The sequence below is a fragment of the Rhinolophus hipposideros genome (assembly GCF_964194185.1).
Source record: "Rhinolophus hipposideros genome assembly, chromosome: 13".
Classification (NCBI taxonomy): domain Eukaryota; kingdom Metazoa; phylum Chordata; class Mammalia; order Chiroptera; family Rhinolophidae; genus Rhinolophus; species Rhinolophus hipposideros.
In genome coordinates, this window is record NC_138059.1 from 17,777,272 (window position 1) to 17,802,042 (window position 24,771).

The window sequence follows — 24,771 nt, forward strand, 5'->3', positions numbered from 1 at the left end:
TGGTGTGGTAATGCTTTTGCCATGTGGACGGTAGGAGTTTTCTGCGTGGCCAAGTACCACTGGATCCCTCCTTTTCCATTTAAGCTATTCGTTATGGAACGTCTCATCTGTTCTCACCAAGGGTGAATTCAGGGAGAGTGGGAATTAGTCAGCTACTGGATTTGAAAAAATACATGATTAAATAATGGACATGGAACGAATGATCATGGGCTCTCAGATTGTAAGCTCTGTCAGTACTTTTGTCAGCTGTGTGTCTTACTTTCTGAGCTCCTGTTTCGTGGGGAGGGGGCTGGGAAAGAAACATTTTAAGGATTCCGTAGGGGATGTGGCTCACTGGAAATTTTATGGGTAACAAGTATGCAGAGAATTAATCAATAAAGCTGGTTTGTGACCCTACACAATGCCATTGGAATACTTACTTTAAAATTTTAAAGAAATATTCAGAATTCTTTCATTTTCTATTCATTATAGGAATTTTTATTTCTTATTTAAAGGTGGTGTTTTTGACTTAATGTAGGGTAGACATACAGTTCATTGCTAGTTTCCCATTTGGCTCCTAAAGCAATTAAGGTGCAAGGAATTTAAAAAGAAAAGCTAACTGATAAATTTCTGGGTATGGTGTATAACTAAACTACAGAGAAGTTGCATTCTTGCTGTGTTTGGAACCAATGGAATATTCTGTGAGTAGTAGTCTACTAGTTGTTAATCTCTTCAGTTCAGTGGGCTTTTTAAATTAACTTTCTAAGAACTTCAGTATTTACCTTTTCTAGCTATTTATTTTAAAGGGTTTAGATACAGATTATATAGCATAACTTCCTGTGATACTTACATGTTAGTATCACTGAAATGTTCAAGATACCTGATTACAAAGAAAGAATAGTTTCTTTTGCCAAGAATCTTATTTTCTAGGCTTCTAGCTCAAACTTGGATCATTTTCAAAGTTATTCAAATCACTTGACTTATGCTTGATTGTAAAACTCATTCTCTCCCTTTTTTAGAGTGCTAATGAAACAAACAAATATCCGAGAGAGGGCCTGTAATTAGGGAAAATGTATGAAATAGTCAATTTAACATTTACTTCTGACCACCAGACTGAAGTATTTTTAACATGCTTCACAGATTGAAAAAGGGAAGTATCACCTTTGAGCACATGTTTGAAGAAGTGCCGATTGTAATTAAAAATTCACATCTGATCAATGTCCTAATGTGGGAGCTTGAGAAGAAGTCAGCTGTAGCAGATAAACATGAATTGCTCAGTCTTGCTAGCAGGTAAGTGGCCCTGCCTAATGAAAAGTCCCTTTTTATCTCTTTCTCTAAAAGATTCCTTTACTTAGACTTTAACCTATGAAACAAGAAGAAAATTACTTAAGCACATTTTGAGGTTACCAAGACATATGTAACAACATGTAGTACTTGTCCTCCCTTGCTCAGATCCCAGGAAAAACGCCAACCTGATAAAGTGAAACAGTGTTTGAATCCTAATTAGCTCCTAATCTAAGAACCCTCTGCTGCCTTTGCTGTATCATTTTTGTTCTGATAAGGTATATGCCCATGTGGGAGGGGTTTTTTTTTTTTGGCTCTTTATTTATTGGACACTATCCTTGGAGGCTTGTTGGTATTATGTCTGGATATTTAATAATGCTCGGGAGAAAACCAAAAGTACTTTTTTTGTTTTACCGGAGACACTTGCCCTTGTTCAGATGCAGACTTCATTAGTAGAAAGCTTCCAGTTTGAAGTTTCAACTAAAATTAGAATTTTCTGGACCTGGCACTGGCTTTTGCTATCTGAGACAGTGGTGACGTAATTTCCTCCACTGTGACTGCTTTGGCTATCTAGTTGCTAAGATATTATTTATTATATTGGTAAAATGCTGACTAAAATGTTCCAAAACAGATTGTTTCTTTTATAGAATTAATGTTTCTTTTCCCCTCATTTATTTCTCTTCACAGAAATGTTAACAAAGTTGTGTATATAGCTCCTCTTCAGTGCCCTTAGAGTTTGGTATTCATGATTGTTCTGTGGTGGGAAAAGGCTAATAGCAGACCTGTAGAATGAAATTAAATGGACAGAATAGGTAGTCAATCAATGGGCATTTGTTGAATGGCTAAAAGAAACAAGGTGTGTTTTCTTCAGCGATCAGTTTGGAACAGAAGCTCAGTTACTTGTCAAATTTCCAGTTATCCCAGATAGAAGCTTGTACCACAGAAAAATATAAGATGCTTTGCTGTAAGACAAGTGGGATAAACTCAGAAGGACCAGAGAGCCCAGTGTTCTTCTCCATGCTCTTGGATGGAGAAGAACTTGTGTTTGAAGTGCCACCTTTCATTGCAGGAATCCACCGGAGGCCACTAGAAAGTCTGTACTGGGGCAGAAGATGGAAACTGGATAGTAAACAGTGCTAAGTGAGACAGCTAGGTTGCGAGGCTGATTTGGCATCAAAGAGTGTACTGTTTGACTAAAAACATATATTCATGATAGTCCTTTAATTTGTCCCTTTTAGAAGGTCATATTTTTCTTTATTGCTTTTACAAACACACTTGGCACACCTGTATTTAAAGCTTTGAGCTGAGAACCTTTTCAGCATGCAAGGTTACAATTTGATGAATTAAGTATTTTGTTATATACTAATTTTAAATTTACTATGCGAAAGCTTTTGCTTATTTAATTTATGTCTTCAGCTTTTCCCAAGCTTCCTTTATTGAGCATACAAAACACATATAGCCCTTCTGTGCTTTAGCATTACCTGTGAGCTAGCCTACAATGTCTGTTTGTCCAAAGCATTTGTTATAATAGCCAAGAAAACGTTCCCAGTTCGCCATAGCTACTAAGATCTAGACAAATATTTTATTATAGTTTTTATCCTCTGTATTTTATGTAAAATAGGAAGAGAGGCCCTTTGCTTTCCATGTTAAGTTATTTAAAGGGTAAATTGGTGTTCTGTTGGGAGAAAAAACATGAAACAACCTTGAAGCAATGCTTATACTAATGGACTATTATCTCATTGACCCAAATTGATAATAATATTTTAAAAGCTTTGTTCATTTCAGTTTTTAATTTATAACTCTAATAGCATGATGATGGTAATCAGGCCAGTTGCCATAAATTTTTTTCTAAGAAACTGCATCAGAAATCATTCTTAAGCACCTTCTTCAACATTTTGCGTGGTCTTGCTTTTCACAACCCATATGTGGAGACCAGTTCTTTAATTTACCTGATAAATTTGTTCTATGCTGTGAATAAAACATACTATATTCCCTTTCATTTAAAAAACTTCCTATATTTAATTTTATTAGATGAAAGTTTTAGTAATGATTATTTCATTACAGCCTTTATTAATTGTTTAAAAATGTGTTACACACAAGCCTTCAGCTTTTCACACATGAAAAAAAACTTGTTTTTATTTTCTCTTTAAAAAGGTAAAGCAAGGGTGGGTATCATACATAAGGATAATATGGATAATTGATATCTTAGACAGAGCTGACTTATCACTACACGTCTTGGCTGACATCTGTTTATCTGTTTTTAGTTCTTTGTTTCCTTGACAATAAAAGAAAAGGCGATTTTATTGAAACTCCTAACAATAGCTCCCTGTTTCAGTATTCTAGTTGAACTGGTACTGAAAAGATCCCCGTAAAATTGCCTTTGGTGATGGACACGTGATTTCCTGGTATCTGTGAAATTGTTCTGTGTTAATGTTCGTTCCTTTTTCCTTACAAGGCCTGTTGTGCAGATTTTTAAGTATTTCTTCTTGGATATATTTCTGAAGAGCATTATAGTTATATAAATGTTATAAAATGTTTAAAGTCCACATATCTGTGCTAGTATTTTTTTCACCGTAATTGCATATACCTACAACACATAATATTAATGCTTTACACTAAAGGCATTCTTAGGTGGAGAGGGAGGATCTATTCTAGTCATACTTTTCTCATTGTTAAAATAAGTGTAGTTGGCCTCCAAGATTTAAGCTGTGGGAACAAATTCCAGATCTTTTTCTGTGTACAACAGTACCTTGCCTTCTTCATCTGCATGGTTTCCTCCATGGTCACTGCACACCTCCTCTCCCAGCCCAGCCCCCACAATTGCCCGGTCATAGGATTGATAGGGACCTTTCCCTTCTCTGAATTCCTGTTGCACATAAGGGCACAAATGAATTATTTAACAGTTGTGTAGTTAATTATGACTACCGTAATTAATTCTTGTATTTAATATAGCTCTTTGGGCTTCAGTTCTTCCATTGAAAGGGTCAGTGTCTTCCCTTAGGCCAGTCCCATCCTGCCCTCCTGCCTTCTCAGTATCTCACTCTGTTTCTATGCGCTTCTGCGTATTTTCAGTTTTGCCCTGTACTCGTTCTTTTCTACTAATGTTTATTGATGTGTTTTTTCGACTTAGAAAATTTGAAAGTGTTCAACTCTTCAGAAAAATTGAAAGAATAATACAGTGAATACCCATAAACCTTTTACCTAGATTCACCAGTTGTGTATCTTGCCACATTGGTACCTGCTCTCTGTCTGTAGACATAAAAAACGTGTACTCTTTCCCCTGAACCATTTGAAAGTAAATTGCAGACGTGACTCTTAACCCCTAACTACTTGAACATGTATTTCCTAAGAATAAAGACGATAAACTAGTTTAAATCTCCCTCGTCTTAAAAAACAAAGTTACCAAAAGAACGTCTTTTGACCTCATGCCAGTATTATCCATTTTTCACCATTTGCTTCATTTTTCTTCCGTTTTTGTAGTTAAAATTCTTAATAGAACTTTTTATGTGTCATGTCTGTTTCCTCATTTCCCACTTATCCTCAACACGTAGAGTTCCATCGATTCTGTGTTGTTAGAAGTCTCACTAAAGTCACAGAAGGCGACTTTATTGCTGTATTACTGGATGTAGACTCTAAACATTGAATATGTTGATAACCCTTTCGTCCTGAAATATTTTCTTTGGAGTTTATGAAACTGGCTGGCTTCTCATTCTCAGCGAGCCCTCGTCTGCTCATCAGTGTTCCCGGGAAGTGTGCTTTCCTGGAGTGACGTCATCAGACTTCCTTGTCTTTCGCAGCCTTAGGCCAGGGCCTCATTATTTCTGCGCCTCATTACTTTCACAGTCTCCTAACTTCCTGCTTTTAACCTTTTTCCTCTTTCATGGCAGTGATCTTGCTAAATGCAAATTATATGATCATATTACTCCTTTGCTTAAAATCTTTGGCTGGTTACCCATTGTGCTTAGAATAGAATCCAGACTCGCAGTCTTAGCTTCCAAGAGTCTCTGTGCTCTGTTGTCTCATTCTTTTATTTCATGGCTTTTTTCCACCCCAGTCTTGCGCTTCTCCTGTGCCCCGGTGTACAATTGTCTTGCCTTATGCATTTCATGCCAGTCTCTGAGCATGCTGCTTGCACCCAGTATCAGCAGTGACCCCCCCCCCACCTTCCTTGTCTCTGACTCCTATCTCCAGCTCCTCTTCAAAACCTCAAAATTCAGCTGTCTCCTAACCCAGAACATCGCATCTGATCTACCACACTCTCTTCTATCCTGTTCTATTATAGCAGTTACCACCACTGTGTTGTATTTATCTGCTCGCCTTCCTCTCCTTACTGGAATGTGTTGAGTGCAGCAGTGTTAATCCTTAGTATCTAACGGTGCTGGCAAAGGAAGGATGGACTGGATAATGTGAGTTGAAAGAGTACATGGGAGATGACACAATACTGTTCAGTTTTAATCCTAAAGTTATTTGGAAAGCGATGTGACTGTAATCAATGGATCTAGACATTTGATTAGCTACAGGGTAAAAATAATTTTAATTCCTCACCTTGTACCATTGGCCCAAACACTTAATTATGGGTGAATTAAAGTCAGACTGTTAAGAAATTAGAAGAAAATAGAAGTTAATGCTTAATCCGGTTTCCAAAGAGGAAGAAATATTTTAGTGTTGAGAGTGATTCACTAAATTACAGTGGAATAAGATAAATAAGAAATAAAATTTAATTTGAAAAAAGCCCTCGATTCCTAGATACGTTGTCATTTTGCCAAGGTTAGGTAGGTAGTGCCAGACCTGGGATTAAAGGTAAATTTACACACACACATACACACTCACATGTACCAGTTCTATGCTCTTTCTGCTATTTCAGAAAGAGCCAAAACCTAATTTTCTTCAAGTTATAGATGGAATCCATATTGAATCCATATTTTAACTGGATTTATTTTCATTAATTCCCAGTATTGCCAGTTTTCTTCCTCAGCCTTCCCTTTCTCTGTGGATGCTGAAACCAACCATTCAGCTGCTCACGGCTGGAAACTGGGAATCACCTTGATTCCTCTCTCAGTTCTGCGTGCTTTTCTCTGTGCTTACAGCCACTGTCCTAGTTCAAACTACCACTGTCTCTCTCTCTCTCTAATACCATGATAGTTTTGTGTGCATGTATGTATATGTAGTTTTAAAAGTAGAGATAAAATTCACGTAATACAAAATCCACCATTGTAACCATCTTAAAAAGTACAATTCATTGGTTTTTAATATATTCACAATGTTATGCAACCATTACCGCTAATTCCAGAACATTTTCATCACGCCAAACAGACGCCCCATGCCCAGTAGTCACCCCTTTTCCCCCATGCCCTAGTAGGCACACATTATTTTGTCTGTATGGCTTTCCTATTCTGGACATTTAATATTAATGGAACAATACAGAAAGTGGCCTTTTGTATCTGGCTTCTTTCACTTAGTGTAATGTTTTTAAGTGTCACACATGTATCAGTACTTCAGTCTTTTTATGACTCAGTAGCAGTCTTTGTATGGCTATACCATAATTTATCCATTCACCCTTTGATAGACATTTGGGGCTTTACCGCTTTTTGGCTATGCAGCTATTAACATATGTGTACAGGTTTTTGTGTGAGCATGTTTTCAGTTCTCTGGAGTGTATACCTAGGAGTGGAATTGCTGGGTCATATAGTCACTTTATGTTTAACTGTCTGAGGAACCACCAAACTGTTTTGCACAGCGGCTACACCATTGTTTTTATTCCCACCACGATGTACAAGTGTCTGGTTTCTCTACAACCTTGCCAACACTCCACAGTAGACTCTTCACTGAATTCCTGGTTTCTACTCTCCAGTGTGTTCTCTGCATAGCAGCCAGAGTGGTCGTTTTAAAATTTAGGGCAGAACTTGTCACCAACGTGCACAACTCCTGGGCACCGTTCATGGTGACGTTGAGGGGTCTCATTCACATTGTGTTGGGCATTGTGTGATGCCGCTGATGACTTCCTCTGTGTGCTTGTCCACCACCTTATCCTGTCACTATGCTCCAGCCAGGCCAGGCCGCTGCTTTTTATCTGTCGAGTTTTCGCCCATCTCAGGCCGTCAGCACTCGTGCTTTCTTCCACCTAGGTTACTTCTATGTGGTTGATTCCTTCTCAGCCTTTGCTTTCGGCACATCATCTTTCTAAATCTCTTTCCAACCATACTGTTTAACGTGTCTCTCCACCTCCCTCTTCCTTCCTTCCCACCTGGAGTGAATTGTAAGCTCCATGAAGATGGAGACCACGCATGTCTCATGCACTGTCGTCTCCGTATTTGCTGACACTGAAGCTGGAACATAATGGTCTTTAGTAAATACCTGTTTGACATGAGTGAATGAGTACTACTTGTCAGCTAGTTAATTTTAAAGTAAATATATGTAGTATCAGGCTTTCCCATGATAGGAGATAGTTGCAGGCAGAAATCGGTGACCGTGATGGTCAGTGTACCTGCTCGTACGTTAGTGGCATACAGAAAGAGGTGGGCATTAGCCCACATTATATGAAGAAGTTGCTATATAGAAGAAATGCTGTTGTGGCTCTGCCAAAGCCTGCTAGATAGAGAAATTATGTTTGCGTGGTTCTTCCTCTTAAATCGGTTCCAGCTACCGATTTCAATGTTCTGGAGCACAGTTTGGGGGAGTGGGTGCTAAGGAAAAGGGTTCAGGCTAAACTTGGTTGAAAAGAAAATATCCATTATAGATATTCTTGCCCTACCCTGACGTGTGTGCTCAGACAATAAGAAATGGAGCCAGATATTCTTGTCCCAATTGTGGGTTCAGGAAGGAAAGATGAACAGCAAGCGGACTCAGATCCTTTCCTCCACCCTTGCTTTTGTGTGTGTGTGTGTGTGTGTGTGTGTGTGTGTGTGTGTGTGCGCGCGCGCTCTTACACTTTAGCAAGTGGCAGAGCCGCTGGGTCCTTCAGAACTCTTCAGAGCAGTGGCAGAGCTATAACTTTAAAATATGGTATGTCAGTATGTTTACGTTTCGTGTTTACGTTTCAGCAATCATTTGGGAAAGAATCTACAGTTGCTGATGGACAGAGTGGATGAAATGAGCCAAGATATAGTTAAATACAACACATATATGAGGAACATGAGTAAACAGCAGCAGCAGAAACACCAGGTTGGTATGACAGAAAAATTCAACCAACAATTCATTTCTACATACGAGGCTTCAAGAGTCATCTTCGGAATGATCTAAATTATCTCTGTTAAAGCATTGACTGTTAGCTAGTAACTCTATATCATATGTAAAAAAAATCGTTCTTTGTGTAGTATGTTCCTAATGTATTATTTACAAGTTGTACTTAAAAATACCTGCCTTAAAGAGAGCCAGTATATTAAGCTCAGGTTGCGATGCCAAGGTTACGCAAATAAGAGTCACATTTATTGAGAAAATCAGAGGCACAGATTCCAGCGTGTCACAGCTCATTTCTTTACTAACTATAATTGGTTTGGTAGTGGCTCATTGCAACATAGTTAGCAATCTTCAGTTCATTTAAAAAACTGAGCAATTGTGATTAAGAGCAGGCAATTTTGATAGGAAATAATAGACCAACTGCTGTGAAATAGATCATATAATGTGGATAAAAACCCTAGAATTACCTGAATATTCTCATATGCACATACAGATTGCTATGACCACTTAACCTTTTCTTTATTCGTATTGCCTGAAGTCCACATGATTTTCAATTCACAGTTCCTGGAATGTTGTATTGGGGTTATATTGCTCTGAAATGTTAACATTTGATTCACAGATAAATGGATTCCAGAATGTTTATCCGTGAAAGGGATTGCACTTTCTCTGTGTCCATTAAAATGTACTTTAAACTAGGTGGTGTTAAACAGAATTCTAAGCACAACTTGGTTCTGAGAATACTATATTAAAATTATTTCAATATCAGTGTTCATATATTTAATGAAATTTAAAATACTTTGTTTCTACCATACTTAGAATTGTAAAACACATATAAATCTATAAAACCTTTTTTTTTTTAACTGAAAAGATGGTGGTGAAGATGGTGATGGTGAAAATCTCTGTTAGAGGGAAAAAAAAAAACAAAAGAAAACTCAGCTTAATTTTGTTCTACTGGTTCTTCCTTTAGTTAAAGGACTAACCCTGAGGTATTGAATTGAAAATCCGTCATCTATGAGGCAGTTGATTCCGGAAACCAGTCTTACAGATATTTTTTCAGAATTCTATTCTTAAAATTTTGCATTTGACATTTATTCTTACTTACTATTCATAACCCTTTTTAGATTCGTCTCACTTCTATTCTCATACCCCATAATAAATGTAGGAATCTGCAAAGCAAGTTACTCCCTTACTTCAGGAAGAACCATCATTTCCCTTGCTTTTTTCATAGGACTCCATGGACTTAAAATTTTTACTAGCCCACTTTGGTTTCTCATTACCTGACCTTTTAAGGCTGTGTGACGGATATTATTTCCTCTACTATTGTAAACCATCCAACTATAAGTTCTTGATTATAATTTGACTTGTAGGTTTGTAGGTGATCTATACCTTTATATACATTCTCATCTTCACTTCAGAGAACCACAGGAATCTTTGGAAGCATTACCTGAGCTAATATTCATTATTAGCTATAGAACTAAAGCACAGATGTTAAGAATAGTAATAGGGTTTACTATTATAATAGTTATGATGATACTCTAGTAATACAATAATAATGCCATCAGCATTATTGTTATTTTGGTCAACAGGGATAAAGTTGAAAGACTCCCCCATATGTAGTTCATTACTTAGTTATTAAAGTTAAGATGAATCGTACTTGTAATGCGGTCATGTACCCCATTGTCATAAATGGTAAAGTTACTCCCTTTCACTCACTCACCGTAGGCTTCTTTGCCTTTTAAGCCTCCTGTTTCTCACATAACCAGTTTGTTTTTCTGAATCATTAGTTATAGACTTTTAGAGCTCAGGTTGACACTAGAGTTTACAATAAAGGAATTCTCTTCTACCGTTGCCATATTTAGCCTTTTGGAAGAAGAGTTACCAAGGTTTGCCATTTATAACACTGAGATTGGAATTCAGAGCAGTGGGGTTTTACTGGTTGCAGAAGTGAGGGAGGTCATTTTTCTCCTCAGATGGAGAAATACAACCAGGTCATTTTCTCTCTGCATTTTAGTATCAACAGCGTCGCCAGCAGGAGAACATGCAGCGCCAGAGTCGAGGAGAACCCCCACTTCCCGAGGAGGATCTGTCCAAACTTTTCAAACCACACCAGCCCCCAGCCAGGATGGAGTCTCTGCTCATTGCAGGTACTGTCAGCCAGGGCAAAGCATGGCTGTTGTTCTCTGTTCTTCAGAAAGCGGACGACCAGGAGAGATTAAAACAACAACAACAAAAAAAAATCACACCAGAAAAATACGTCATAAAAGCTAGTGCATTTAAAGTGGTTGAATGACGAATTTGAATCTAGCACCTATAATTTCTGAAATTTAAGAATTTGTTAGTCTTTGCTACTTTTAAGGTCCTTTCAGGGCTTCACTCTGTGTTTATGTAAACATTTTTGAGGTGGCATTATAAGTTTTCCAAAATGGAAAGGTTTTATTTGAGTTATTTTTCATGGAAACTAAAAAAATTTTACAGTCTCATACTGCAAAAGATCATTTAGCCTAAGCAATTCACTTTTCACGGTGTTGCTTCACACTGAGCCCAAGTCTGTGTGTGGGTGTTCGAACCGGATTGAATTCTCAGACTTGAAGAAGAGTATTTCCCTTATTTTGACTTAAATTGTAACCACATGAATGTAATTTTGGATGGACTTTCTCTGGGGATACTTCACATTTAACAACTCCTATAAGTGGTGGAGATTTTATGTCCTATACTGGGACTTGATTTGAATATATGACATGCATGCTCTTATTTAGCTAGAAATACCTTATTTCTGTATACATGTTGTTAAATACTGTTTGATTCAGCCAGTTGTCTGTAAGACATTTACTAGAGTGAAAATCCTACTCAAAGAAAAGCTGATCTTCCACAGTTTCTCACTTCTATTGATATATTTTTTGGGTAGTGGGGAGGAATCTAAATTCCATAAAACTTTCTAATACATATATGAGATATGATAAAAAAAATATGGTGAATGTTTAAATTAAAAAAACATGTTACAGTAAAAGAAACATTGCCATTAACCCCCCTCAAAATACTCCCCCTCACTTCAAGCACACTTATCCCATCGTTCTTGCCACTTTCTGAAGCAGTTCTGGAAGTCCTCTTTTGTGAGTGTCTTTACTTCATCCTCCATCATGACAACGCTCCCTGTCACACATCACTTCTGGTATAAGGCAGTTTCTGTCAAAAGCAATATGGTGTGTCCTCATCCACCTTATTCATCAGATCTGGCTCCGTGCGACCTCTGGCTGTTCCCAAAGTCAAAATGACCATGAAAGGTAAATGGTTTGAATCAATTCAGGACATTGCAGCCATTACAGTGCAGCTAAAGACACTCACAGAAGAGGACTTCCAGAACTGCTTCAGAAAGTGGCAGGAACTGTGGGATAAGTGTGTTTGAAGCAAGGCGGGGGGTTTGAGGAGGATTAATGGCAATGTGTCTTTGACTGCAATAAAAATTTTTTTTATTTAAACCATCACTGTATTTTGTGATCCCATCTTGCATAAATTCAATTTGGGAAACTGAGACACATTTCCTTATGTAAGGTCCAGTGCAAGCAGAATTGTATTTCTAATACCTTAAAAAAATATGTACCATTGCAGCAGATTAGATCATTAGTTTTAAGACTTAAAAGAGTCCTTTCTTCACACGAGCTTTCTGCTCCTGCTCTGCCGTGACCCGAGGGAGGGAGGAGGAGTCCTTAATATTTCCAGAGCTCAGACGTCGCACTACTGTACTTGTTCTTGTGTGGGTCAGGTGGGTCAGTTAGTTTGTAGTTCTCTCGACCTGGTTAAGGAGAGCCAGTGCCATTTTCCCATTTGTCACAGTACCGTGTTGGTCTGTCCTGCATAGTCAGCATATTTTGATTGACAGCTAATATATATACTTAACTGATGAAAACCTTTTAAATTGTTTTTTTTTTTTCTTTTCTTCATTTAACCAGGAGTGGAAGATAGCTTAAGAACTTAACATTCTGTATTGTCCCTATGGAAAAATAGTATTGATTCTTTAAACTACTTGACTCAAACGAAAACAAAATGTTGGTGATTCTGTATTAGGCTGATTTTCTTGTTTGTCCAGTGTTCTAGGTCATTTTATAATTTGTCATTATGTCTCTCTCTCTCTCTCTCTCTCTCTCTCTCACTTTCTCAAATGCACAGGCCAGATTAATACTTACTGCCAGAACATCAAGGAGTTCACTGCCCAAAACTTAGGCAAACTCTTCATGGCCCAGGCTCTTCAAGAATACAACAACTAAGAAAAAGAAGTTTCCGGAAAAGGAATTCACTTGGACTCTTGAGATCACATTGGGGCTACTCTTGGAAGAAATACATTTGCATATTGAAACGTCTTTCTAGCCAATAGTAAAATATAAATAAAACAATCTTGTCTGCTTGTTCATTTGGTTTTAGATATGTTTTAGGTAGCTTCTTATTTTTGTTTTCCTCATATCTGTTAATTTCCAAAAGCTAAAACAGGCTTCACCAGGCTCAGACCCACAGAGTCCATCACCATTGCTACCTCTGAGATGCCACATTTCAACCACACTGCTCAGGTCTGCCTGTCTCGACCTCTCACCCAGAGGCCCTGGCATCCACTGGGAATTCTAGTACTTTCTCACTCAGCGCTCCTGGAAGCCCAACTTTCATGTCCATGCCCGGGCACCCCGGCCCAGGCCTGGAATTGCCTGGAGAGCTTCCCAGAGGTCTGCCTTTTCACTTCCTGAGGTGATGGTTGACCAGTCCTCATCCTCATAGGCCATTGGGCACAGGAATTAAGATTAAAAAAAAAATTCATTTCACCAAAGAACTATTTTGTATGAAAATGAAATTCATTCTGTGTATATTTTTAAATTTAGGACTTCATGTTTATCTTCTCCGTACCATGAAGTAAAATTCTGCTAAAAGCAAGTATTTTGGGAGAGGAAAGAATTGAGAAGACGATAGTACACGGGGGGTGGGGAGGGGTGACCTATCTTAATAATTTGTATTTGAAAGATTATCAAAGATCCAGTTCGTGCAACCTCAGAGTCAGTGAGGCCTACCTGCTGGTGGGTGTGTGCCTGCCAGACTCACAGGGTGGTTTTCACCTCGAAGACTTAGCTCCAGGAGGATAATCAGAAGAAATGGATAAGAGGTAAGGAGAGTTGAGAAGTCGTTTTTTCCAACGACAAAGTTTTGGAGACACCCCTGGGGCTCTGGGATCAGGCAGCCAGTTTGAAACCTGGCTCTTCTCCCGTTAGTGTGTCCTTAGGCTAGTTGTTTATCCTCCCTGAGCCCCACTTTTTCTCCTGCAGATGAGATGAGAAAAGGGGTAGAGTGTGTTGAGCCTGTAGGGTGGGTGTGAGTGTTAGGGAAGTTCTTTGAGGGGTGGGGTAAAGCACACAGTGGTTGGTAAGTAGCAGGCACTCAGGTGTCATGATGAGGTGGACATTCCCGGCTATCCATGCAGGATATTGGCTTGTTAGGTTTCTGCTTTTAAAAAGCTCAGGTTCTTGATCATTCTAGAATCCAAGCACTTGCTCACACATGTAATTATTTTTCTAGAATAAATTCCTAGAAGTGGACTTACTGGTCAAACAGTAGATAGAATGAGGCTTTTTACCTGTATTGCCAAATTGCCTTCAAAAAAGGTAATACTGATTTGCACTCATACCTATGGTGATTTATTCGAGAGTCAACACATGTTTTGAGTGTGACCGTTAGGCAGAGGGGTATATTGATAAAACTGGCCATGGCCGCTGCCCTTGGGGATTGTATACTCTTGATTCATTTCTCTGCATTCTAAAATTGCCTAGATTTGGAATTGCACTGTGGAGTTGAACAAAGCACTCTTGAAGTAACAAAGAGCAAAATGGAGGAAAATCAGTTCAAACAGAAGCTTAATTAGTTTTCCTCACGGTGTAAAGTTAATTTAACAACATTTCATTATATTTCTTAAAGGTGTGATTTTTGTTGTGTGTAAATTCCATGTAACTGTTTAGATACCCATAACTCATAGTAATAATGTGAGTACACACTTAACGGAAGATATTAGTTTTTGAGTTAAGAATTACTGTGGTGGGAAAAACTGTTTAGGAAAACATGTCAATGGAAATTAAATCACCACGCTATGTAGTGTTAGGGAACAGCTTCTGTTCTGCATTTGATTTGAGTGCTATATTCTGACATTTTTCAGGAGCAAATACATGTGGTTCATCTTCTATAAATATTTGCAGTTTCTTCAAGTTGAAATGAGAAAAGCTCATAAACTGAGTACCAGGTCTAATAAATCATTCACTTACCCAAGAACCAAAAAGACACAAAAGTCCTCCCATGTTAATCTAAAGGAAAATTAAATGTTACGAACCAAGAAAGTGAAAACATTTGCCATTCACTCCATAATCATTGATAATGCTTTGTAAGGTTCTAGAAAACGTAGCATTATTCTTAGTTAAAAATACCTGAGGGAATGACTCTTTAGTCTTCCCAAAGTACCTTATTATTTTAATACCGAGGTAAAGTAAAAACTTTTTTTCTCCATTTTTGGAAACAGACGTGGTTATCTAATGTTACTGGAGCTTGGTTTGATTTCTCATTTAAGGCATCTGAGTATTTCATATTTCATATTTAGAGTCTTCTAAAATATTACTACATTGTTCGCTATGTTTTTGCACCATTCTCTAGAATGTTTCAAATTGTGCTGGCATTGAACTCTCGTGTGGATATCAGAATGTTATGAATAATTTTTTATTGGAGTTGTAAACTCCATTTTTATAGTAAACATTTCTCATTCAAATTAAATAATATACCATCAATTGTTTTTCTTTTTCTTCTCACTGGGCATCTTTTGCCATCAGTTCTATGGTAGGAATGGAGAAAGAGTGCTTAAAGGAATGATACTAAACTGGGGGCTGTCAACCCAAATAGCCATAGAGCTTATTTTAAGCCAATGACTCAGGTGCCCTGTAGGCACATGGTGAAGTCATCAGTGCCTTGGAGAATGCTTTGGTCCATCTCAGCAAAGAATCCCTTATTTGGGATGTATGGAAAGGGTGACCGTGATTAGTAGATAATTGATGGGATGATGGTATGGGCCTACTAAATTAATATTGATGAGGGGAAAGCAGTGGGTGGTGTCTGCAGTGGAAGAGTTAGAACCTGCTTATTGGGTGCCGACTCCCAAACTGGAGCCTGAACCTCTGAATGGAATAGAGCTGGTTGATCTAACTCCCAAGTTACTGGAGATGGAATGAGGGGCTGAGGAGCCAGGACTACTGGGAAGTCACAGTTTGCTGTGACTTCAAAGGGCTGTGGCCTAATACCCATTGCCTGGAGCTTTCTTTTTACATAGATAACACTCCCTGTAATGCTCCTTAAGCCTGCTTGGTTCTACAGCTACTGGCAGAACCCAGAGGGGCTATACTGAAGCCTCAGTAGTGATTTTAGGGATACAGTCCATGGATGTAGAAATGGTTTCCAAGGGCCACCCCCCACACACTGGGGAGTGTGAACCATTCCGTAGGGGGTTGGTCTCCCAGATATCTCTCTCTGAGTACTTGTATCTTTCTTATTCAGTCACGATTTGAGCCCACGACACTGATGGCGAGTTAGGCTCCCGTTTTCAATCCTTTCAAGGAGTCACTGGCAAGGGGTCTACCTAAGATTAGATTCAGCCTCAGACTCTAACTTAGTATTCCCCTGGAACTTCCATGAGTTGAGGGGTTAGTAGATAGGGTGCTGCATCCATGCTTCCTCGGGGACTTGCTGGAAGTCCTTTTCAGTAGGTTGCAGATATGTATTTAGTTTCTTTCTATGAGCATCCTCCCCGCCCCGCCCCCCCCCCAAAAAAAAGAAGAAACTTCTGATCCACTGATGCTGTACTATAAAGAAAGGTAAAAATGACTTACTCTTTTAATCCCAAAATGACTGGTTTTCCAGTTGGACAAAAGTGAGGGACTCCACCACTTCTTCAGCAGACCCTTCACAATGCAGGGTGGCCCATTTCCAAGTGTCCTTATTTAAAGTTGAGTTGATTGCAGTAGGAAAATATTCTTACCGCTTCTGGCATTTGTGTCAACCACAAGACATAAACGCAGGTGTCACTTCTATTTCCTTCAGTGATATTTTTTTTCATTGACCCCTCTCCAGGGCACAGCCATTTCTGGCATCTTCCATCTTTCTTTGTGGACACGAGGCAAAGGATTTGTTTAACTTTCAACAGTGTTTACTGCTTCTGACAGTAAATGGTCCTTGCCTTTTCTTCTTGGACCGGAGTGTCTCTCCAGTGTTTTACTTTGTATGTATTGGAAATAGTTCTTATTTTGTCAGATCCCCTGGGTAATCTTTCCCCACCTTTGTTTATCTTGTCATTTGGCTTTCACATGCTTAACTCATTCTTAGATTCAATCTGCCTGTGATTCTTTAGTTTTGATTCTTGCCCTCCATTTTGAGGTTTTTAAATTGCATTTCATTTTTAAAAATCGTCACAAAGATTTTCATTTCTCCCTGATCTAATCATGCATCTCTCAATGTCATAATTCTCCAGTCAGGCAGGCAAGTGTCCCAATAACCTCATCTCCTAGATCACAATGGTGAGGGTCTATTTTTCTCTTTGATGCGTGCAGCTCCCATTATTGCTAATGAAAGGTCTTCATGTGCATTAAGGGGAAACTAGACCTCTAATGAGATACAGAGAGGAATTGCAGCTGATGATTTCCACTTCTAGTCCACTGTACTATAACAGAAATGCACTCTCTGGAGGCAATGGGCCAAAGAAATACAAAATGCATGTGCTGCCTACATAAAATATCTAGGCTGGTCTTAATGGATGGGCGGTATTGTTCTTGCCTGCAGTCTCTGATATTCCATACCTGCCAAGGAGGACCCCTATTACGGAGGCAAAAGACCCTGCCGCTTGGAGAAGAAAGTGAATAGACTAATTACGTTTGAAACAGCTTTTAAGAACGATCTACATTAATATATTAACAGTTCACAAACTGCTTGTATATTTTCTCATGTGGGATGGGAAAAGGGGACCGATGTGTTCTAAAGCCAATGTGCTTGGTGCTGAGAATATTGCGTGAATGAGAATTATTGCACAGGGATGATGAAACCAAACCTCAAAAGTTGTGATTAACCAAAGCTACCACATTCCTAGGTGGCAGGAGCAGGACTGGAGTTAAGGCCTTGAGTTCTCTGAGCACTACTTGGCACAACCTCCCTTCTCAACACACGTCTGGGAAGATAGTTCTTGTTTGTGTGATGTCTTCACTTCCGTGGTGAAGGGAATTGTTTCAGCCCCTAATTCCCCCAACCCCTAAATTCATAGGGTCTTAGTGGTGAGCTCCCAATGTCCATTGGGCCATGTGGACCCCTCACCCATTCAGTAACCTTTTTCTGATAAATAAGAATTGAGATTAAGGAATTCCAGTATCCACTGGGCTCATTTCCTGAGAATATCTAAGCTCGTTAACCATTTTGAAATACAGAGCTGAGTAGCTGAGAAGAGTATAGAGAAAGAAGCAGAGAGGAATAAAGGTGAAAGGAGGCTTCTGGATTCCTAACCCTTGGATTTGCTGTTTCCAGTCCCATTTTGAAGCCTGTTTGTATTCCTGCCTTTGGGTCTCACAAAAACACATTTGAATCTTAACAACACTGCTTTCCACCGCCCCCCTTCCGCAACTTTGAGTCGGTTTCTGTTGCTTTCAACCTTAGAAATAACTACCTAACCCAACTCACATATATGCCAAGGCTTATTTGCTATTGGGCCTCAATAGATTTGAGAAGGTGCAGCCTTAAGAGCCGATAGGAGAATAAAACTTACTTTGCAAATACATTAATAGAATTTTAGACCAGGAGGGTACCTAGCCTGATCTCTTGGCCACCATCAACACTCCCTTTCACAGTACCTGTGGAAGCCGGTACCAAGAGCTTTATTAGCCTCGATCATTCACTCTTCTGTATTATACCGTGTCTCAGCATTGCTTAAAGAGCTTGAATGTTGTCTCTTGCACGCTGAGCCTGCCTGTTTGAGAGATGCTGTCTGATACACCGCGGAGTTAAGGTGTGCTCTCCGCAGAATTTGGAGCACAAAGGTTCCACACTCAAGAAGGAACAAGGAGTTCAGGGCTAATGGAAACCCCCTTGCATCTCCCCATCACCCTGCCTGTTCTAGCTGGGAAGTGGATGGAAGAGGTCCGCTTTTGCTGCTTTGCTGGATATTGGTGGTGTAAACAGGTGGCCGGGTATTCTAAATTTGGTCTGAGATGAAAACATTTCAAGCAAACAAAATTAAACCAGATTCTTTGGAGACTGAAGTATTTAGAGATGCAGATGTCAAAGTATAAATCAGCACTGGAAAAAGAATACTTGGTGGTGTGTGTTTCAGAGCTACCCTTGAAAAAACACTTTGGAAAACGAACTCTGCCTCCTAAACTTGCTATGAAATGGTATGTGGCGTCCACTCGCTCCCACTCCCAGACTTACGGAAGAGGGGGAACTGTAGCAATTTGTTAGGAACAAAGACATTTGCATTTGTGATGTTCATGGCATTCTGTTCCTGCTTCTGTGAATTCACAAATGTACAGAAATTCAGAAAGCATCTGGGGTCGGAGAGAGAGAAAGGGAAGGTGTTGATTTTGCATTTTGATGCAGTGCTCATATGGCATTTATCAGATGACAATCTCCAGTCTTGTATCAACGGACTATAGCGATTGTTGGGTGCTCTACTGAAAGTGGTTAGAAGCTGGCCCTGTCAATTCTCCATGGATTCTGAGTATGAGTTAGCAGTAAACCATTGCTCCCGATTTAAGGCACACTTGGACAAAAAAAGATGTTTTGCTCCTGATGCTAGGTACTAGATGCTTGCCTCTTATTACCTCTAGGAAGAAAAGTCAACCAGCCAACCAATTAAGAGTGGTAGTTTTTCCTTAAAAGAATGGAGCGTTGCCTACCCTGTCAGTTCAGCACTTGAGTCTCTCCTTATGTTGAACTTGGCAAGTGGGTTTTAGCTGTGATCTGATGATGGTGGACCATCACTGGATGAAAGTAGAATCACAAAACACTTTCCAAAGGGCGATGGTTGTGGGTTTTCCTCTCGACTGTATTAACAGTAGAGCCCCTTCTGCGGTTATTCATTAGACAAATGTACCATACCCTGTGCAGTACGTCCTGACTCTCAATGGGCTTCCCGAAGGCTGTGGTTCTCTAAGTGTAGCCCCTGGAGGAACATCCCCTGTGAGCTTGTCAGACATGCAAATTCTCTGGCCTCAACCCAGAATTAGAATCTGGAGCTTGGAGGGTATCTCCTGACCACCTGGGCTTTAACAAGCACCCCAGGTGATTTTGAGGGTTGCTAAAGTTTGCTCTGGAACAGTGGTTCCTGAATCTGGTTGTATGTCATTATGGCCTGGGGAGTTTTTAAAAAAAAAACAGGTCAGAAATAAGGCCTGGAAATCTGTTTCCTTTCTTTTCTTTCTTTCTTTTTTTTTCTTTTTAAGTTATCAGAGATGATTCGGAGAGACATAACGCAATAAATTACTTTAAAGTCGCCACCTCTAATAGAGGTCAGGTCCTGGATCAGAAAAGGGATTCCAGATAGCAAAAAAATAATAAATAAATAAAATAAAAAATAAAACACCAAAAAACCCAAAACCCCAAAACCCGGGCCTGAAGGAAGGCGGTATGGGTTGGGGCGAGGGGGGTAGGGAAGGAAGAGGAACGGAGAAGGCTGTAAACTGGAAGGACCCACAGGTCCAGAGAGCCTTGTAGGCAGGTGTCAGAAAAGCCTTTCCTTCGTGAGTCGCCAGCATTTCAAACCAGGTGCCTGAGACAATAGCAGGGCTTTGTTTACCTGGCTGCTGATTGTAGGGGCCACGCAGAGGCAGCGGAGCAATGACTGCAGCGAAAATGACAGCAAGTGTGTGCCACTTCACAGCCGTGCTCTGGGCCCGGCCTTAGTGAAACGACTTCTGTCTTGAAATCTATGTGGGATCCCAGCAGTGGGAGGGAGAGGAATTGTGACAGCCTGCCTCCTGCCGTCACTCTCAATTCCCCCCAAACAGGGTTCAGTCAGATTAAAAAAAAGAAAAAGAAAAAGAAGACAAGATTCAAGTATGCATTAGTTTTCTAGCGAAAGTGTAATTGCTACACACAAGCCCCATAATTTATGGTGAAAAAGCATATTGATGTTGGGCAAAAAAAATGACCACACTGTTCTGTCTTCAGATGCAGCCAGAATCATGTGCAACTCTTGTTTGAACGGGTCTGTCCAAATTATGACCTATTAAATCTTGTGAGTGATTTCTTGTGTATTTGAGCACCGTTGATAAGAGTTTGACACCAGAGCATGAAAGATAGTCAACAGTCGGAGAAGGGATTTCTTCTTGAACACCTTTATAAAATTGGCAGGGAGAAGTGAATTTTAAGCAAAGTGCACACAGTCTGTTTAGAATGGGAGTCTGTGTGGGCTACCCAGCAGGCCTAGCTGCCTACCTGGAGGCAGTGGAACAAATCACTGAAGGCAGAATAGACTCCTCATCTTTCTTGCTGCCAACATCCCTTTCTTCCAATCTAGTTCGACTTTTTCTTTTTTTAAATAGTTTTCTGAAATTGTCTTAAAAAAAAAAAGAGAGAGAGAGAGAGCATATAGAAATTTAGATTTAATTTGTTACAGCTTGCATTTAAAACTCTGGAAAAATGAGAAGTAATTGGAAGATAACAGTAGCAGCTGCCTAACCAGTTGTTTCAAAATATGGCAATAAAATATTAAATTTGAGGCTTTCTATTTTTGTGCACGGATGTCTGTCATTGGTTCTGATAGATTTCTAACCTCCCTACCAAGTTAAGATTTTAGGAGGTGGGGGGTAGGGGACGACGCTCATGACAAGTTATGGACTTACATTATTCCTGAAGACAATTGGCAATAAACGAGGCCCTGGCTGTAAACTTTACATATAGTAGCAATTACTCTCTTTTACAAAATGGGGAAAACACAGCTCAGCCTATACCCCATTGCTCAACTGACCTAGGCCAAAAGGCAGCCTCAGAGTTTGGATCCTACGACTGGAAAAAAGCCTGCAACTGATTCGGTACATCAATCCTAAGAAGAATTTGGACTCTGAGGGAAAGTGAGCCTTTCTGAGGGAAGATGTCGTTTATTTGCCCCAGAAACGGGAAGAGTGGGATGGTTCAAATGTATTAAGTGCACATCCAACGCCACACAAGGACGGAGCTTCATTATTCCTGTAAATGGAATCAGGCTGCAGCAACAGCATGAACTATTCAGGTTATTTTAGTGAAAATGGAGTTCCATTTGCCCGCGGAGCAAGGTACAGTGTGTCTCAAATGGGGCATGCCCAGAGCAGGTGTGTGGGCGTTTGGAGGCGGCAGGAGATGGCAGGAGACGGCTGCAGCCAGGGGACCGGGGCTGGCAGGGCCTGTGAAAAGTGGCAGGCTCTTTGTTGGGGGGGGAAAGGAGGGAGTGGAAGCGTTTCCCAAAATGTTTTCCAAGGAAGACTAGTTTTGTTTGATATCATGGGTACTACTTGGAGGTGGAGGAAAACCCAGAATTTTCCTGGTGTAATAAATTTGAGAAAGGCTCGCTTAACTAGCATTAGACTAGGTCGTACAACCTTTAATACATGAAGTGAAGTGTAAAGTTTTAAGAAGCAGCAGTCGAGCTAGTGCCTTAGGCGCAAAGCTGGTTAGAATCAGAGCTCTTGCACTTAGCTGCGTGCCGAGAGGCCAGTCACTCCTGTTCTCTCATTTTAAAAATGGAGATAATAGGATTCGCTTAGCCTATGTGGAATTGCTGGTATTTGATCTACCAGAAAAACACACACACACAAATTACGTGTGTGTGTGTGTGTGTGTGTGTGTGTGTTTCCCTGAAAATAAGACCGGTTCAGATAATCAGCTCTAATGTGTCTTTTGGAGCAAAAATTAATATGGTAGCAAGCACTCAAGACGTGGTAGTTGATTGTGTAGGCTGTATGGCCAAGACCACGTGATCTCTAGAGGTAGATCCAGGACGGATGCGGGATTCCAGGGAAGGTTGCTAGAGAGCAGGGGTCAGCAAGCTTTTCTCTGTAAAGGGCTACATAATAAATATTTTAGGCTTGGTGTCCTATGGTCTCTATGGTAACTACTCGAGTCTGCCACTATAGTGGGAAAGCAGCCATAGACTGTATGTCAAGGAATCGGTGTGGCTGTGTTCCAACAAAACTTTATTTATTAAACTCAGGTGGCAGTCTGGTTCATTCCACCTCCTACTTCTATAGTTTCTGATCCTTATGTTAGATAAAGGATAGCAGTGAGTTGTAAAGGTGAGAAGACTGAATTGGGTGTTTGGAGACCTAGGTTTTGTTTCCAGATCTGCCCCTGACTGTGTCAAAGTGATTTCCTGGAGCCTAAACTGGTTTATATTTTATTATTCAAGTCGTTTATATTTTCTGCCTTAATAAACTCAAAAACTGAGGACAGCGTAGGAGGAGATGCTAGAAAGGCAGAGTAAAATCTATGTAAACATAATGTATTGTTTTCCCAGGTTCTTCATTTGTTCAACAAGTTCTTTCTTCGCATCCCCTATGACTCAGCATTCTGGGGGGGGGGGGGTGACGGTGAATAGGACAGATATTGCCCTCATCCATAGGGTGCGTGTATTATCTTGGTGGGTATTTATGTTTCTATTATTATATGATGAAAATGGAACATGGTGCGTAAGAATGATTGATTCCTCCACTTTTTACAAAAAAAACACGCTTTGTTCTGAGTAGAATAGAGCAAGGTAAATGAGAAGGTGGGTTCTTTAAATATAACCTAGTCCTAGAGGAGAAGAGATTGGCTTTTCCCGAGATACTTACTGAACGGGACTTAGGATGAAGTCAGGTTCAATTGGTATTTGAGCTTTGCTACAGTCTTGTGTGTAAGAATACTATATTCTGTTTATACAGCAGGCTCTGCTTCCAGCCACAGATGTTTCCGGCACCTGGTTAATTTGTCTAGGAAAGGCCAATGCTCATTAAGACTCCCAAGTCCCAGAGGTAAGTTTTATGTGTGGGGAAACTGAGGTACTGAAACTGGTTATGGGATTGGCTCAGATCACAACTCACTAGACGTAGGACTGGGGCCAGCACAACTGGCAGGTCCTAGGAGTGAGACGGAAGGTCTCCCTCTCTGGGACTGCCTGACTCTCAAGAGCGGCTGAGACGTCTCAGACCCCTGACTCCAATTAGGCTTAAGAAGTATTAGAGGGACTCAAGATCCTGCTGGGAGAGAACCCGTTTTGACAAACGAGAGGCTTGAATCAGGAAACCAGACGCTGCTTCAGGGCCAAAGAACTTTGGCAGCAGAAGCTTGGTCTGAAGGCTGCAGTGTCTCAGAGACAAGCAGGACAGTGTGGAAACAGCGTCACTTTTCTTCTTTCCCTGAGCTGGTTTCTTTTGTCCCTGGAGTGTCCCGTATTAAGGTTGTCTCTCAGTAGAGAAATACCCTGGAACCAAAATGGATGCCTGTCTATGATAGAGGATTGTGGTATCATTTCTCACTTTCAGTTTCATTAAGCATGGTCAGAATTGGGGCAAAATATCTTACCCGGTCTGTGGCAGGGGTCACCAACTGGGAGGGCTGAGCAGAACCTCCCAAAGTGACCCCGTTGGTTTTTGGGGAGTGGGAGAGTAAGGTTTAGTTTGAATCAGCGTATTTCATATTATGGTTTTAGTTTGTATTTTGGAATTTAAAAAAAGAGAACCTCTTGGCTTTGTAATTGGCCCATCTTGTTATCTGCCAAAAGTGAACTACAAAGAGGAAAAGCTCAATCAAATTCTCTTGGCCATTTGGGAGAACGAGTCATTCTAAAAATTGTTGAGAGACTGGGAGATTTTAATGTTTATTAAAAGAAGATTTTAATGTGTATAAAAAAGAGAGAGAGAGACTGAAATAAAAATAGACTCTTTTCTATTTGCCTGGCTGAAACTCGCCCACACCAGGGGATTCTGGACACAGTGATAAAGTGAGGACTGAAAATAATAAAGTGCCCAGTCTTTGAAAGGGCTGAATGCCAGCTTTTATCAGGGCACATGAGCTTCAGGCTGTGACTGGAAAGCCCACTGATTTGGGTTTGCCAGGGATGGTGAGAGTCGAGGGTGTCATTTCAAGAGCCCGTCTACTGCTATGACCTCATCAAGCAATGCATAGATGTTCCTGAGTGACAGGAGGTCCAAACTAAGCAGGACCTCAGACTCAGGGTGTGGAGGCCACACTTAGCCCCTGGAGCTATTCAAAGGTTGTTAGCTTCTTCTCTGAAAGGTGAGAAGGCGGTGCCGGGTGTCAAAAATAGAACTCTGATTG

At 40.2% G+C, this 24,771-nt stretch overlaps 1 protein-coding gene across 1 annotated transcript in view; it reads left to right on the forward strand.

Annotated features, from left to right (window-relative positions):
- Window positions 1-15,237, forward strand: part of EIF3H (eukaryotic translation initiation factor 3 subunit H) — a 92,590-nt gene extending 77,353 nt beyond the window's left edge. The window contains exons 5-8 of the mRNA XM_081070950.1: window positions 1,120-1,269; window positions 8,304-8,424; window positions 10,451-10,583; window positions 12,604-15,237. Of these exons, the coding sequence (XP_080927076.1) occupies window positions 1,120-1,269; window positions 8,304-8,424; window positions 10,451-10,583; window positions 12,604-12,701 (502 nt within the window). The 3' untranslated portion in view covers window positions 12,702-15,237. The remainder of the gene's footprint in view (window positions 1-1,119; window positions 1,270-8,303; window positions 8,425-10,450; window positions 10,584-12,603) is intronic.
- Window positions 15,238-24,771: the final 9,534 nt, after the last annotated feature.